This window comes from Schistosoma haematobium, chromosome 3, assembly GCF_000699445.3.
Source record: "Schistosoma haematobium chromosome 3, whole genome shotgun sequence".
NCBI classification, from domain to species: Eukaryota; Metazoa; Platyhelminthes; class Trematoda; order Strigeidida; family Schistosomatidae; genus Schistosoma; species Schistosoma haematobium.
The window spans coordinates 9,482,220-9,497,679 of NC_067198.1; the positions used below are offsets into that span (position 1 = coordinate 9,482,220).

Below are 15,460 nucleotides of genomic sequence, written 5' to 3' on the forward strand. Positions count from 1 at the left end.
GCACCACTAATCTATCTCCAAACATCAAGCATTCATTTACGACACATAATGAGTCCCGACGGCGGTAAAGGTGCTTCAAGTCACCATCGAGTTCAGTTGGAGGCCAGCCACTGATGACGTATTTCATCGCTCTCTTTATGATGGAGTCGTTCTTGGATGAAGATTGTATTTCGGCTTCTGAGACTGGCAAAGCACGAATAGCGGTTGCCAAGTAACATTGCGCGTGGTCCTCTGTCATTAGGGAGGCAATAACTGCATCTTCGCCGGCCGAACGGTGTTTGCTGATAAGTTGTGACAAGGCGTCAGCCTGACCGAACTGTTGGGTGTACCGGTACTGAATGTCAAAATCATAACCCTAAAGTATCAAAGCCCATCGCTGGAGACGGTTTGCAGAGTGAGTTGGAACACCAGATTTCGAAACGAAAATTGTGAGAAGAGGCTTGTGATCAGTGAGAAGAGTAATTCTTCGACTGTACAAGAATTTGTGGAAACGGCGTACTGCAAACACAAGGGCGAGAGCCTCTTTCTAGCCCAAAGCCGTCAATCAGAAACAGTGAATTGTCGATCGGACCAAGGACGCGTAAAACAAGTGCGAGCAGTCTAGAGTCCTGATTGGCCTTGCTTTCCGCCTAGCCCAGCCAGCTAAGTCTAGAACACCAGTCTCAGCCTTTGCAATATGAATCATTATATTTCAAACATACTGAGTTTATATACCAATCAAACAGGCCACAATGTACCAATAAAATATGAAACAACATTTGTACAAGAATTAGCCAGATGTGGCTGTGAGTGTGGGAGGCAGTGACTAGTAGACAGGGCATAATTCAAGAATGGTAAAACATATAATAATGGTTCATAGGTCAAAATAAAGCTTATAATAAGAGGAACATGAATATGAATAGCTTAGTTATTTAATAATTATACGATAAAAATATACGTTTAGTATTGGTTCATAAAAGGATCCCAAAGTTACCATTCATTATGTTTATCGGGACCCAACGGTACTTTAATATTTGGGTCTAATCAAATTGAACTTTTACCGTACAACAAAAGGAAAGACAAAGAGTGTATGCACCTACACCATTGTGATCGGTTCTGAACCATGTCACCAAGAGTCTCCAACCATTGGTTACGATAGTCACGCGGACCCCAACCAAGTAGTCTGCATCTACCAACATGGCTCACACTAGAAGTTAGTGACTTCAAGGACTGATGCAACGTTTTGGTTTGGTTGCCCCTAACTTTCATCCAGCCATCCCCAACACTAGTCAGCATTGCGTGTCATGGTAATCGGTGTTCAGGCATACGCAACACGTGGCCCAACCATCTCAGTCAATGAAGGCTTACAACATCATCAACTGATTTATCATCATTCCCTAATACCCTGCGTCTAACCTCACTGTTACTTACCCGGTAATCTCAGCAGATGCGTGCAATATTTCTAAGGCATCTGTATTCTATATTATTGGATATAGAATATGTAAATTAGTTATGTAGCTGTAGAATAGTTGTAAGGAATCCTACGGTTAATATAATTGACATATGACTCTCGTTTCATTCTATTTGGAGCTCGTCAGTTAAATGTGCTTGATTCCCATTAATTATGTTCACAGTGAGACCCGATCCAAGAACGTTTCACTTCAGATTCCAAATGCAATACACATATGAAAACGCAGACCGATGAAATTCGGTCTTTAATATTAATGATGGACATCCCAGTAATAATATGTTCATATATGTTGGACGATAAAGTTACTACATGGATTAAGTATCTCAGTGGATAATTGCTTGGCAAATGAAGAATGAGTTTAATGTCGAAACAGGAAAGCAAGTACATTCGTCCGATGAGTCTTAAATAAGACGAGACATCCCACTGATTGCCATATACCAAACATACTAGAACTTGCAACCGAAGGCTCTGCTGAGACAATCCTATCAGGATGTATATATGCCAAGAGAGATTGAACGATTGTAGTCTTTAGTATCAACTGTGGGACATTTCAAACCATTAATAAAACTATATTTTGGTTTTTTGTTATACGGCATTCATCATCAGGACATATCTACAATACCGAAAGAGCTTATGCTTTCTGTATAACTTTGTGCTATATTAAAAAACTATAACATTGTTATTTGATCCGCAACTGATGGTCAATATGACTCGTTCAGCATTGAACTCGGCATAACATATTGTTTATTACTCAGCTTTCAGTTACATTAAATTTTTAGAGATATGAATTTGAAGAACTTTATAGGTAAGTATTTACTAATATGCTTAAAATAGGATTCTCTCAACTCAACTCTTAACAGTTACCATAAGTGCTAACCCTACCTCATTTCCTGAATCGTTTTTTTTTCACTTACAATATAAAAAACTCAGTGTGTAAAAGTCAATTAATTATGTCAGGACTATTTATCCACTGTAGTCGTTCCGTGAATTTATACTCCAAGAAAGTATTTTTATCATCACTGCTACACAACAGTTATCAATAACAGTTCTCCAACTGATGATAGTTTCTTACGTATTTATTTATTTATTTAAACACATAAACATTGGTACAAGGAGGCACCAAATAGATATGCGCCACACAAATCTCATTCGATATGTGTGAGGGCTGAGATACTGACCGGGCGCCCAGACCGAAGCAGGTGGTTGTCTTAGGGGACCACACCCCGAGCCTTGGACCTAAAGGTCTGATCCACAAGGCAATGGAGCATCGTGAGAAGATGCAGTCCCATGGTAGCCGGTGACCAACGATTGGTTCATACGCCATTTGTTCCTGCGGGATACTGGAGCCTATGTGCACCATTGGTTTGGAATCCGGTTAAAGCTCCGGACATTCGCTTTTCGTCCTCTAAATTTCGTAAACAACACCCAGGCCACGAGGAGGCAGTGAGTAGGACTTTCCTGGCAGAGGCTTTATACGAGTGGCCGTTTGAGAGCATTTCGAGAGGGAGGGCGGGCCCAGCCCACTCTCGGCCATACCAGGGCACTTGAGGACAGTTTCTTACGTAACTTAACCTCAAAGGGGTCAAAAATCTATTAAGTAATCATTATTATTATTATTTATTAATCAATTAATATTAGTTAGTTATAAATATGTACATTTATTAAAATTATTTTACAAGAAAACCAAAACAACGAAAAAAACTAAAAAAATAATCGAGAAAAATAGGAGAGAAACTATTAACGATGAGTATGGTATTAGCAGTTGTAGTATTAGTAACCAGGTGAAGGATAGGGACTGTACCAAATTTACATTGTAACTTGTAAGCGAAAAAAAATATTAGACGGTTATGCTAGAATTTATGAGAGAGAGAGAGAGAGAGAGAGGAAAAAATATAGTTTTATACATAGTATTTACATAAACAAGAACATGCATACACACACACATAAACATAAGTATAATCACAGCCAATTCGAATGAATAGTTGAGTGGATTTTGTTTGTATACATGACTTTTCAATTGAATATATGCGATTCTTCTAATAATGAACTACTTCTTGACTTGATCAACGTTTTATGATGGTGATGATGAGAGGAAAGAGTAGAATGAGGAACAACAACACACTGATTGGTCATTTTGATAAATCTCTCATCACAATTATCAATTTTACTATTGATAAACGAAGTATTATTGATTATACTTGATTTTAATTCTTGATGAATAGTACCCGGTTTATGACGTTTCCATAAATGGAACGAATCAATTGATGTATTATTAGTAGTATTATTTGTGGTTATTTTTGTTGTTTTATGTAAGTTATTCAATTGATCATTTTGTGATTCATTGGATTTTAATTGTTGAAGTGAATTTTTACTAATTGTATTACTAGTGGATTTGGTACGATGAATATGACTGGAACGATTTGAATTCGGTAGTAAATGCATCTCATTCATTGGGTGACTTTGAATTAATTCATCTGAATCGTTTTGATATTTAGCACGTTTTTGAATAGTGGATTCAAGCTGTTCCTGAGATTACAGAAAATAATTGTAGACGGTTATAATTCGAAAAGAATAAATGAATTCTTAGATTAAATGGTATAAATTATGAAATTGAACTTAATTGTACCTTCGTGACCGTTTCTGAGTCATACTACCCAATCTTCCTAAACATAAATCACGATAATTGCCCCGATCAGAACCGAATAATCTGCGCCTATCAACATAGATCAGTCCAACAATCATTGACTTAATGTACGGGTGATTTATTTTCATTTGACTGCTCCTAGCTTTCCTTCAACCTATTCTTAACATCATATGTTGAGGTAGGCGATTGTTGAGTAAACGTAATAAGTCTCAACCACCTCAACCAACGAAGATCTACAGTTTCATTTACTGTCTTAGTAAAGTTGTTGGTCCTAAAATATACGAGTAGTGCTTCGAATACTCTTATAATCAAATACTAGTAACCTATTAAAATATACTCTGATGATTGAGGCGGAGTGAGGAATAAGTATTTTAGAAGTTGATGTACCGGGTACAAACTTATACCAACTGAAAATGTACATTTAGGCCTTCCACAAATTCTATATAATCAACACTTTTAATGTAATCAAGCTGAATTGTCATTTTAGTAATTTCATTCAAGTTAGACAGTTCCAAAATAAACTTTTGGGTTATTTAATCGAAATAGGTTTTCAAACCAAAGTGAATATGAGATAAAATGATTTCCAGTTACATCAGTTACAGCAAAACCGTAACAAAAGTTTAATGCACTTAACTGAATGATAAATGAATAATTGTGATCAATTTTTCTTTTTGTTTTTTTTCAGTATGTGGATTTGGGGAGATTGTAGTAGTTTAACAGTTGAATTTATGAGTCAATCTAAGCTAGATCACCATTCAAAACCTGGAAACACTGGACAACCTTTCCGTCATAGTATGGGATTCCTCAGTAATGCCCATTCGTGATCCCACATTAAAGGAATTCGAATCCAGGACGTTCGGTCTCGCACACTAACACGTAGCCACTAGACCGCTGATCCGACATCCATCGGTGTTAATGTCTAACTTCAATCGATCCATGATCTTGTGCAACTCTTCATCGATTGTCTGAGGTGGATAACTGTCTCACATTCAACACGGATTGGACTACACCAGTTATGGCTTCCCACTAGAACTCCAGAAAATCCATCTTGAGTCTAGTCACTTGACTTGTGAATTCAACTTTGAAAATATTACAATCCCTGCAAATCGTGATACCGAGAATAATTATGAGCTCCGTAGTGACTAACTTCAAGATAGATTCGTCTTTTGTTAAAAAAAATTCGGAACATTAACCATATTTATCAGAATAATCAATTTAAAACGGTAACTTACCGACTGAATATGATTCACATTAGTTAATTCTTTTAATATCATTGACCGATCATCAACTAGACAATACTGACTTTCAATATTACACTTTTCTGTTGTAGATTTGCATTGTAGTCGAGACGCTGTTCTAGGTATCGGTGAATTGCCCAAATGTGTTCTTAGACGACTACGTACCGTATTATAAATAACTGCTGGTAGATCTTCTAACTGATGTACCATTTTGATTAAATTCGTCAATGTATCTATACGTTTAGTTATTGAATTCGTGTAAGATTCAAAAGTGTACATATTATTATCATTATTACTGTCTCCTTTCAGACGACGGTGATTATGATGACGATTAGTAATTGTAATAGGATTATGCGACTTTTTAATTTTTAAAGGTGCACCAAACACTGCAAATGCTGTACATCTTGATAAACATTCAGCTGTCATTTTTGACATAACACTTAAATCATCAATTTGTTTAAATAATCTTAATAAACTCATGAGTAGATATCGTTCCGGTGTCGGTAATAACAATTGTAAGACAATACGATAAGCTAATAATTGTCTTGACTGACATAATACATACATCCAATCATCGTGTTGACTATCGGATAATTTATGAACAATATCTTCATTATCATCGAAATTATTCAGAGTAGTGGTACTACTACTACTACTCGTGGATTTTAATTTGTATTGTAGTTCAGTAGCTAAAAATAGAAGATTTCCAGCTTCAAGTGGAATTAAACCCCCAGTCTGTTGATATTCACCGTCATCATATGAATAAGGATTGTTAGTGTTGGTTCTAGTTTGATCACCATGACTATAAATTGGTGAATCAACTGTCGTACTGTCAAAATTTAAAACTTGATGAATACGTTGGAATTCTGTACATGTACTTAAACAACGTAATATTAAACTGGATATATCATGGGGTGTGTAAGATTGTAATATTTCATGAATTTCTGTATGATCAATTATTGGATAAGGTGAAAGATTCTCATTAGTGACATCTGGATCAGGTTGAGGTATACGTAGATATGGATTTTGAAAATGATGACTTAATTTTAACCATAATTCACGGATACGTAATGCATTGCCTGGTATACGAAATAAGCCTTCAGTTTGACATAATTCTATAAATAGATAGAAAATAAACATATTTATTAGTTAATGGCAAACTTAACGGTTAAATTATTTATTTAAGGATATAATAAAGCGGTTTTAGGAGTTAAATCAACTATGGGTTAATCTCTCAGAGTGAACCACGGATGGTACTGTGTAAATAACCGACTGGCACTTGTCTTACAGCCCATAAAGATGAGATTGTTGATTGTAATGTATCATGTTTTAACTTCACCCTTCTTCTCACTGAAGCTTTTAGGTATTCATCAAGACAAAAAGACAAATCACTAGAACACTTGCCTCATGATAACTAATTTAAAGAATTGAGGATGGTAGTGTTATTCACGATGTTATCGTCGGGAGCATCAATGTTTCAGACTGTTGTGACTTATAGAATAATATTTTACTGAAGTATCGGCCAACACATTTATACCAATAAACAAGGATTGACTTTTAAAAGATTATTCAGTGTAATAAATCTTTTCTTCAGTAAATGAATATGTATAATCTTTTGATAGTCTTCTTATTAATATTCGTTAATAAACTTATATTATAAAGATATTACAGAACTATATGATATTTAATCGAATTCACAAAATGATCATAATTGATATTTATGTCAAATAATAAATGCATGGCTTATTTTCACCCCTACACAGTATATACATATCAGTGGTTGAGATCATGAGTCAGCTGAAGTTAGACCGCCATGGAAAACCTGGAAAACCTGATGGTCTAGCTTCAATTGTCTCATGATCTCAACCATTGAAATTACTATAATGTCCACGAGACCCCTTCTGATATATATGTTTTAGATATCGTTACCAAGGTTTGACCTGATAATTTCGCATTGGATAGATTGATATAAAGAATATTCATGTACTGTTTCCTTTGTACTATTTAAACATGGATTAATTTTGATTTGGTTATTCATTCTCTGAAGAAATGGCTTACACTAAGTCACGAAATATCAGAAAATCTAATTTTTCCACTTATTGGAATATTACAAATACACTATTTTATTCATCATACAAATATGTTGATTGATTTGAATACAATCTATAGTTTACTTGTTATGTTCTTGATTTAATTGACATTCATTTACCAGCAAACTAAACTAACTATTCTGAAGAAAAACAAACAGACATTCTATTGAATTGAAAACACAATGGCATCGGTGTATACACTCCCTGTCTTCCCTTAAACTAAGAGATTAAAATCACTTCATATCTTTCTTTCTAGGAACTAATTATTTCTTCATACACTGTATCCTTATTGCAATCTTTCTTTTATATATTACCACCACTGAATTAACTACTTTTATGAATCCGGTGTCCATCTTGTTGTGTTAATGAGGTATGGCAACTTGGACCGATGCATATATGTGCCTGGTTCTATGTTGTAGCTGACTGACTGACAATTTCTATGTAAGTGATTAGCATCTCATCATCATTGTTTTGTTTAAATCTCATGTTCAATGAAATGAAAATGATCATTTAATGATCTTTAATTTAAAGTTGTGTTGTTGTTGTTGTTGTTATTGTTTTTAATTTTTTAAAAACACTCGTTTTTTGTATACACAACCATGTACTTCATTTTAGATTGCCATAAACTTTTTTTCTTCTTTTTGTTTAAAAAGCCATTATCATTAAACTAAATGCTTTCTATATTTTATAATAAAGAAACAGCACACATTCACATACACAGAGAACATGTTTTCTAATCACAATCAGCAATATTGAACACACTTATTATGAATGGGAACTGATTGTTTATCAAGGATAATAATTTCAAACCAGACGTTGTTAATTACCAATATATTATTGTTGTTTTTTTATTCCATCGTAGAAACAGTAATCGTGTATACATATGCACATTGATAGGCAAACAGACAGACAGACAAACAGATAGACAAATGAATAGATAGACACACTGATATATCCCAATTATTCACAGTTATATAATATACCCTTGAGGGCCAGGGTAACTTTACATTGGTTTTCAGGAGAACCAGACACCACCCGGACTTTCACGTAAAAACCCTAACAGTACAGCTCAACCCCGTTTAGCAGGGGAACCAGACACCGTACAGGCTTTGACGCTACAATCTGAATAGTACAGCTCAATCCTGTGGCGCAACCACACAGGTACCAAGCACCCTGGTGGACCAATATCCCAATTACCACCTATATATTATTCAATATATATATATAATAACTTACTAGGATTAGAAATCATATAATCAATTAAAGTTGAACAAATTGTTGAATCTATATTACAATAACGAATACTATAACCAGTATAATCATTTCTCCATTTTGATTTAATTTGTTGTAAATAATCATCTATTTTAGATGAATTCAATCTATTCAATAGAAATGGACAAGTGAATTGACGAATTGTATCATTTGATCCTGATTTACAAAATAATGGTTGAACTTGTTGTTTAAAGAATAATTCTATAATGAAGAAGGAAACAGTGATTTGTTTGTTTGTTTGTTACTTTTATGAATAAAACAATAAAATTCAAGTTATAATCTTATAGAATAAATTAACACATCATTGTGTACACATGACCTAATTTGATAAAGCCTTCAGGTTAAATAAATAGATAAAACAATGTAATGACAGATGTTAGATAATAGGAGTTATATGGTTCGTTATAAACATTCGTGTAATATGTATTGTACTCCGAATAAGGATTTATTATTCGCTAAAAGTGAATAAATCACAATGAATAATGGTGATAGACAATGTTCCGAGTTGTTGATTTTAATTCATGTCGTGTTTTCTTTTTTCTTTCTTTCTTTTTTGATCTATAGATTGTGTTCGTTTATAGTTTAGTCTAATTTGAAGTATTAGTCGAAACAAGGAAATGATGTATAGATGTTTGGTATTAACTAGTAGGGGAACACTTGAGAAATATTCATTACTACAACTCATTCAAGGAGTCGATTTCTGATTATATTTCAATTGAAATTAATCTGTGATGAATACAATCTTTTATTTTATTTATTTTATTTCAACACATAGATATTGGTACAAGGAGGCACCAAATAGATATGCGCCACACAAATCTCATTCGATATGTGTGAGGGCTGTGATATTGCCTGGGTGCCCAAACCGAAGCAGGTGGTTTTCCTAGGGAGCCACTCCTCGAACCTTGGACCTAAAGGTCTGATCCACAAGGCAATGGAGCATCGTGAGAAGATGCAGTCCCATGGTAGCCGGTGACCAACAATTGGTTCATACGCCATTTGTTCCTGCAGGATACTGGAGCCCATATGCACCATTGGTTTGGAATCCGGTTAAAGCGCCGGACATTCGCTTATAAAGATCTTTATAAGTTCACTTTAGCTAAGTTGTTGATTACTAAAGACATCTTAAATCTAACAGATGAAGTTTGAAATAATGATAGAATAAAAGCTAATATTTATATGACCTATGATCAAAATTATAAATGACAAAGTATGAATAAGAAATCGTGATAGTTTTCAATGAAGATGTAATGTAACATAAACTGTTTATACGATAAACGCGATTTGAAAATGCCATCATAACTGACTAACCGTCTTCATCAGTAACACAACTTAAAGTAATCTACATTAAATCGATTTAAATATTTACTAAGCGAGCTTAATCACAACGGTATATAAGTCAGGGATTTTTCTTAACAATTCACAGCTTATCATAAGATAATCCAATAAGATTTATTTTAAAACTTATTGTTGCAGTTAACAGATTGCTCATCATTCATACCAGACATCCTAAAGCTAGAGAGAATTCGAACCTTATGATAACTGCCTTAACTCGTAAACCAACATTTCATAGTGGCTCAATTCATAAAATCATGAGTTGATAATGAAAACTTGTGTGTAAACTTCGCTGGAACAGATTCATTAAGTTGGTGGACTGTATCATTCTCAAAAGTGAATTTATCTCATTTTTAATCGATATTCAACTAAACACTTGCTTCAATTCACACACTTACAATAGAACCTATTATTAAGTAAACAAACTACAGGTGAGACATTTTTTCAAACAGATATTCGACTATTTACTTTATGAGTACTTTTATCAACAAGGTTACACTATTCAAGGTCGTAATTACTTAAGTAAACAAAACTATGAAGTGACATACAAATATAGTTACTAAGTCCTTCTCTAGTTAGATACGTCCTGTATAGAGATTGAAATTAAAAGTACTCTGAGTATAATTAGACAAAAATTATTTGTTTTATGAAAACCAGACTGGATGATGTATACTTCATGTTTATAGTAAAAAGGGTCGAGTATGTAGCAACAGCAGGGATTCAAGTGAATATTAAATGGTTAAATGGATATATTAATCGAGATTTGTACAATTTGGAAGACCGATTTATTTAACAACTCATTACAACTGTCTACAGCTATCAAGTTAGATGGTGGTCCGAGGTAGTCGACAGGAAATCCTGGACCCGGGTTTCGTGCTACTTGGCACTCGTCAGTAAGGTGTAGCTGTAATCTTGAGGGAGCTGGTGCTGCCTGATGGATTCGATTCCGTGTCACCCAGCTTGAAAGTCAGAAACGTTACCACTGAGCTATCCGGGACCGCAGTTATCAAGTGAATATTACATGATGGATTTATCACTCAGATCTAAGTACTTAATTAAAACATATGAATCTTAATAAACATCTAACATATATTGTCCTAAGCTGTCGTTACCATATCAGTACGACGAGATGTTATTTGATAGGAATCGTGATTACGTAGCACCAGTGACAATTAGAAAGGCCAAATACTGAGAATATTATTCGGAAAGACAACATGAAGCCGTGACCAATGGAGTCCAGACCGTGTCGAATGTGAGAGTTATCCACCTCAGACAATCGATGAAGAGTTGCACAAGATCATAGATAGATTAAAGTTAGACATTAACACCGACGTATGTGAGATCAGCGGTCTAGTGGCTACGTGTTAGTGTGCGAGACCGAATGTCCTGGATTCGAGTTCCTTTGATGTGAGATCATGAATGGGCACTACTGAGGAGTCCTGTACTATGATGAGAAGGCTGTCTAGTGCTTCCAGGTTTTGAATGGTGATGTAGCTTAGATTGACTCATAAATTCAACTGTCAAAATACCACAATCTCCATAAATCCTCATTCTGCTAACATGAAAATATGTATATGAGCTCAAACTGAACTTCAAAATCTAAGAGAATGTAAAAAAGTGAATGCATCTGTTTTGTTGTGAAAAATTTTCAATTATGTTATCCAACTTCTATAATCACTGATTATAGATATAATTACAATTGTAAGTCAACAATACGTTCATCATTATCAACATTATATTATACTTACTTGTTTTAGAATTAGATCGATCTGATTTCTTTGTAGGCGTCACTAAATCTACACAAGAAGATTTCGAACCATTATTATTAATAATAATATTGTTATTATTATTATTAGGTACTGGAAACATTGAAGGCAATAATTGTTTCAATATACGTTTATGACCAGGTTTTAATTTATTTTTTACTTGTTCATCAGTATTATTGAATAGTTTCATGTTTGATACAATTGGAGATGAATATGATAATTTGTCTATTTGATAATTAGACATAAATAATGGACTACCAATTGGAGATTGAAAAATTTCATGTATATTATTTCTATTTTGATTTGTATTCATGGTAAAATTAATAGCAGTACGTGAACGACCTCGACGATTGTCTATTGATTTTTGATTAGTTATTAGAATTAAACGTGAAATTAATGGCCATCTTTGATCATCAAAATAATCATGAGTTAATTCTAAAAATGATGCCAATGTATGATGACATATTTGAAGAAATGTATTTGGATGAGTTTGTTGAAATAAACCAATTAAATGCCATGCTTCTTCATTTTTAATACCATTGACTAATCGATCAGCTCGGTGCAACATTCGAGACTAGTCAATAAAAAGCATACAGGATGAGAATGGGAAGTATTCAACATGAAATCTATTTAATTTGAAAATATCCATGTACATTTATAAAATCAATATGAGTGAGAATTGTGATCAAAAAGAACAGTTTCTAACACTCGGTATATTTTTTTTACAAATCCCTGTAACTAATTTCAGTCAGTCAGCTACAACATAGAACCAGGCACATATATGCATCGGTCCAAGTTGCCATACCTCATTAACACAACAAGATGGACACCGGATTCATAAAAGTAGTTAATTCAGTGGTGGTAATATATAAAAGAAAGATTGCAATAAGGATACAGTGTATGAAGAAATAATTAGTTCCTAGAAAGAAAGATATGAAGTGATTTTAATCTCTTAGTTTAAGGGAAGACAGGGAGTGTATACACCTACGCCATTGTGATCGATTCTGAACCATGTCACCAAGAGTCTCCAACCATTGGTTACGATAGTCACGCGGACCCCAACCAAGTAGTCTGCATCTACCAACATGGCTCACACTAGAAGTTAGTGACTTCAAGGACTGATGCAACGTTTTGGTTTGGTTGCCCCTAACTTTCATCCAGCCATCCCCAACACTAGTCAGCATTGCGTGTCATGGTAATCGGTGTTCAGGCATACGCAACACGTGGCCCAACCATCTCAGTCAATGAAGGCTTACAACATCATCAACTGATTTATCATCATTCCCTAATACCCTGCGTCTAACCTCACTATTACTTACCCGGTGATCCCAGCAGATGCGTGCAATATTTCTAAGGCATCTGTGGTCAAATACTAGTAGCTTACGAGTGTCTTCTACTCTTAATGGCCATGTTTCGCTGACGTAAATTAAAACAGAACGGACTGTAACTAATTTACTGTGTACGAGTTTATTCATTCATCTTTGATACCGTGAATGAAACTTTTTAATTTACGATAATATATAACTGAAAATTAATAATTTCAATTACCAAGCCACAAACTATCCCATATACATTGGTCTGATACTTATATGCTTTGTATACTGATGCTTATTTTATGAGGATCATTAATCACACCACAACTAACAATAATGATAATATTTATTTTATGATATTTTCAAAACACATTTCTTTCGTCTGTGCATTACATTTATACAATTACTTCTGTTCTGGTTTTCGTTACTAAGACATTGAACAAATCCATTGTTTGTTTTCATACATGATTTATAATTGATCTACTGAATAAATGTAAATGATATTACAATAGATTACAACAGTCCGAACACCTTTTAAATAAGATATCCATAGACAATGGTATGTATTTTATGTTTATGATGAATATATTTCAACATGACAAGTATACATAAATAATACATATATATAACACCGACAATTGGCACGTGTTTTGATTTAGTCACACCATTAATGCATACATACTTTTGTTTTTGAATATAGATACAAAGTATGAAAATTAAGATTATTCCCATGAGACATTAACACCTGCTTTCTATCTCAAAACTTAATTACATTTGTCTGATTTGTTTTTTTGGTATTATGACTAGTAATTAATATATACATTTTAAGAGAATACAGATAATCCTTTGAGAAAAACCAGACCATAATATTTGATATGTTAATAAAGAAAAGAATAAGACTATATAGGAAATATAATAGAAGAGCCATCTACGTAATCATGACTTGATACTTATCCATAAGACTTGTTTACCGTGTATTAATTTGTATAATTGACTGAGTTTTACTCTAAGCATTATATATATATTATTTACATCTGAACATAAGAAATATATTTGGCTCACTAAGAGTAATTAAAGCGAGATGCGATTGGAAATAGAAATTACAGTTGTCTAACTGTGTCTTGATATAACCTCTTTTGTATTACTATGTTACTGAACATAACAAATCAAACAACTAATTATTATTAGTTTTGTGCATAATCCTAATAATACTATTCACTATTTTACAACTAATTGATTGGTAGCAAGTTCAGATTCAAAAGTAAATCCAAATACTCATTTGAAGCCATCATAGGTTAATATGATATTGTTCTTGCTTTTTCGTTTATACTTTAAGATACTGAATAATTTCTTAGAATTTAGTATTCACTTATAAAATATAATCAGCCATTCCAATAAATATAAATTTTTCGCTTATATTTTTAGCTACTTACAAGTAGTATCGATTGTAAGTTCCTAATTCTACAGGAATTTTCATTAAGCAACATTTTGTTTTTACTCACTTAGTGGAATGTTTCAGCTTTGTATGAAACTAACAGCCTTTTGGTATAAAATCAATAGTTTTATCACATTAGCCTACTTTTAGTGATAGTGTCTATGGTAATCGTGAATGAACAATTATTCGTCGAAATACTCGGCATTCACTGTCTATTTCAAAACACATCACACCCACTTTTATTTGAACAATCAAGCATTGTGAAAAGATATTAAAATAATTGTAGTTCATAGTCTTGCTCATAAACCACTACTTAGTTACAGATTACCAGAAAATTATTAAAACGTAATTATTTATAAAAATTTAACTTAACAACAATTTTATTACTTACCCGAATATCATCAGACGTAGTCATTGGTTAGATCCACTATAATTATAAATCCACAAAATAAATATGAATATGTGTTGTATTTATGGAGGAGGCAAATAAACTGATAACGTCCTAATGAAAGTTTTGAAAATGATCAGGTGTTTAGGTTTTATATATAATCGTATTGCTTATTTTGATTGGTTGGTGTCAGTCTTCCGATTATTCCATTTTTGATTGGTTGATGGATTATTCCTATCCCTTTACTTCTTACAAAAGATAGGGGGAACAAATGAATTAATTATTGGTGTATTTCTAATAGGCTAGAAAATGAAAAACGTGTAAAAAGAAAATAACTGGTGAGTAAATGGAAAGTAAAAAAAATAAGTGTTCATTGCCATTGAGCACAAAATATTGATGTTACCTAGATCGGTAAATTGACGATTGTGTTTTGTTCTGGATATTGCAACATTGTGAATCACCAAGTCATATAAAGAAATTCAAGTTTAATATGATTTATGGATCGTAGAAGTTGTGATTTAGCCACTGG

At 33.4% G+C, this 15,460-nt stretch overlaps 1 protein-coding gene across 1 annotated transcript; it reads right to left on the reverse strand.

Annotated features, from left to right (window-relative positions):
* Positions 1–2,747: 2,747 nt before the first annotated feature.
* MS3_00004965 (uncharacterized protein) lies at positions 2,748–15,048 on the reverse strand. The gene is made up of 5 exons (XM_012938800.3): positions 14,935–15,048; positions 11,778–12,369; positions 8,659–8,895; positions 5,327–6,447; positions 2,748–3,976 (listed from the first exon to the last, which is right to left on the reverse strand). The coding sequence occupies exons 1-5, from the start codon at positions 14,956–14,958 to the stop codon at positions 3,464–3,466; spliced, it is 2,487 nt and encodes an 828-aa protein (XP_012794254.3). The 5' UTR covers positions 14,959–15,048; the 3' UTR covers positions 2,748–3,463.
* Between the last annotated feature and the right edge of the window lie 412 nt (positions 15,049–15,460).

Bases quoted from the DNA above. Each gene is read 5' to 3' on its own strand.
- MS3_00004965 (XM_012938800.3), bottom strand. From the start codon at position 14,958: ATGACTACGTCTGATGATATTCGG. The intron at 12,370-14,934 runs GTAAGTAATAAA...TTTATTGACTAG, and splicing joins CTACGTCTGATGATATTCGG to TCTCGAATGTTGCACCGAGC. The intron at 3,977-5,326 runs GTAAGTTACCGT...CTGTAATCTCAG, and splicing joins ATGTGAATCATATTCAGTCG to GAACAGCTTGAATCCACTAT.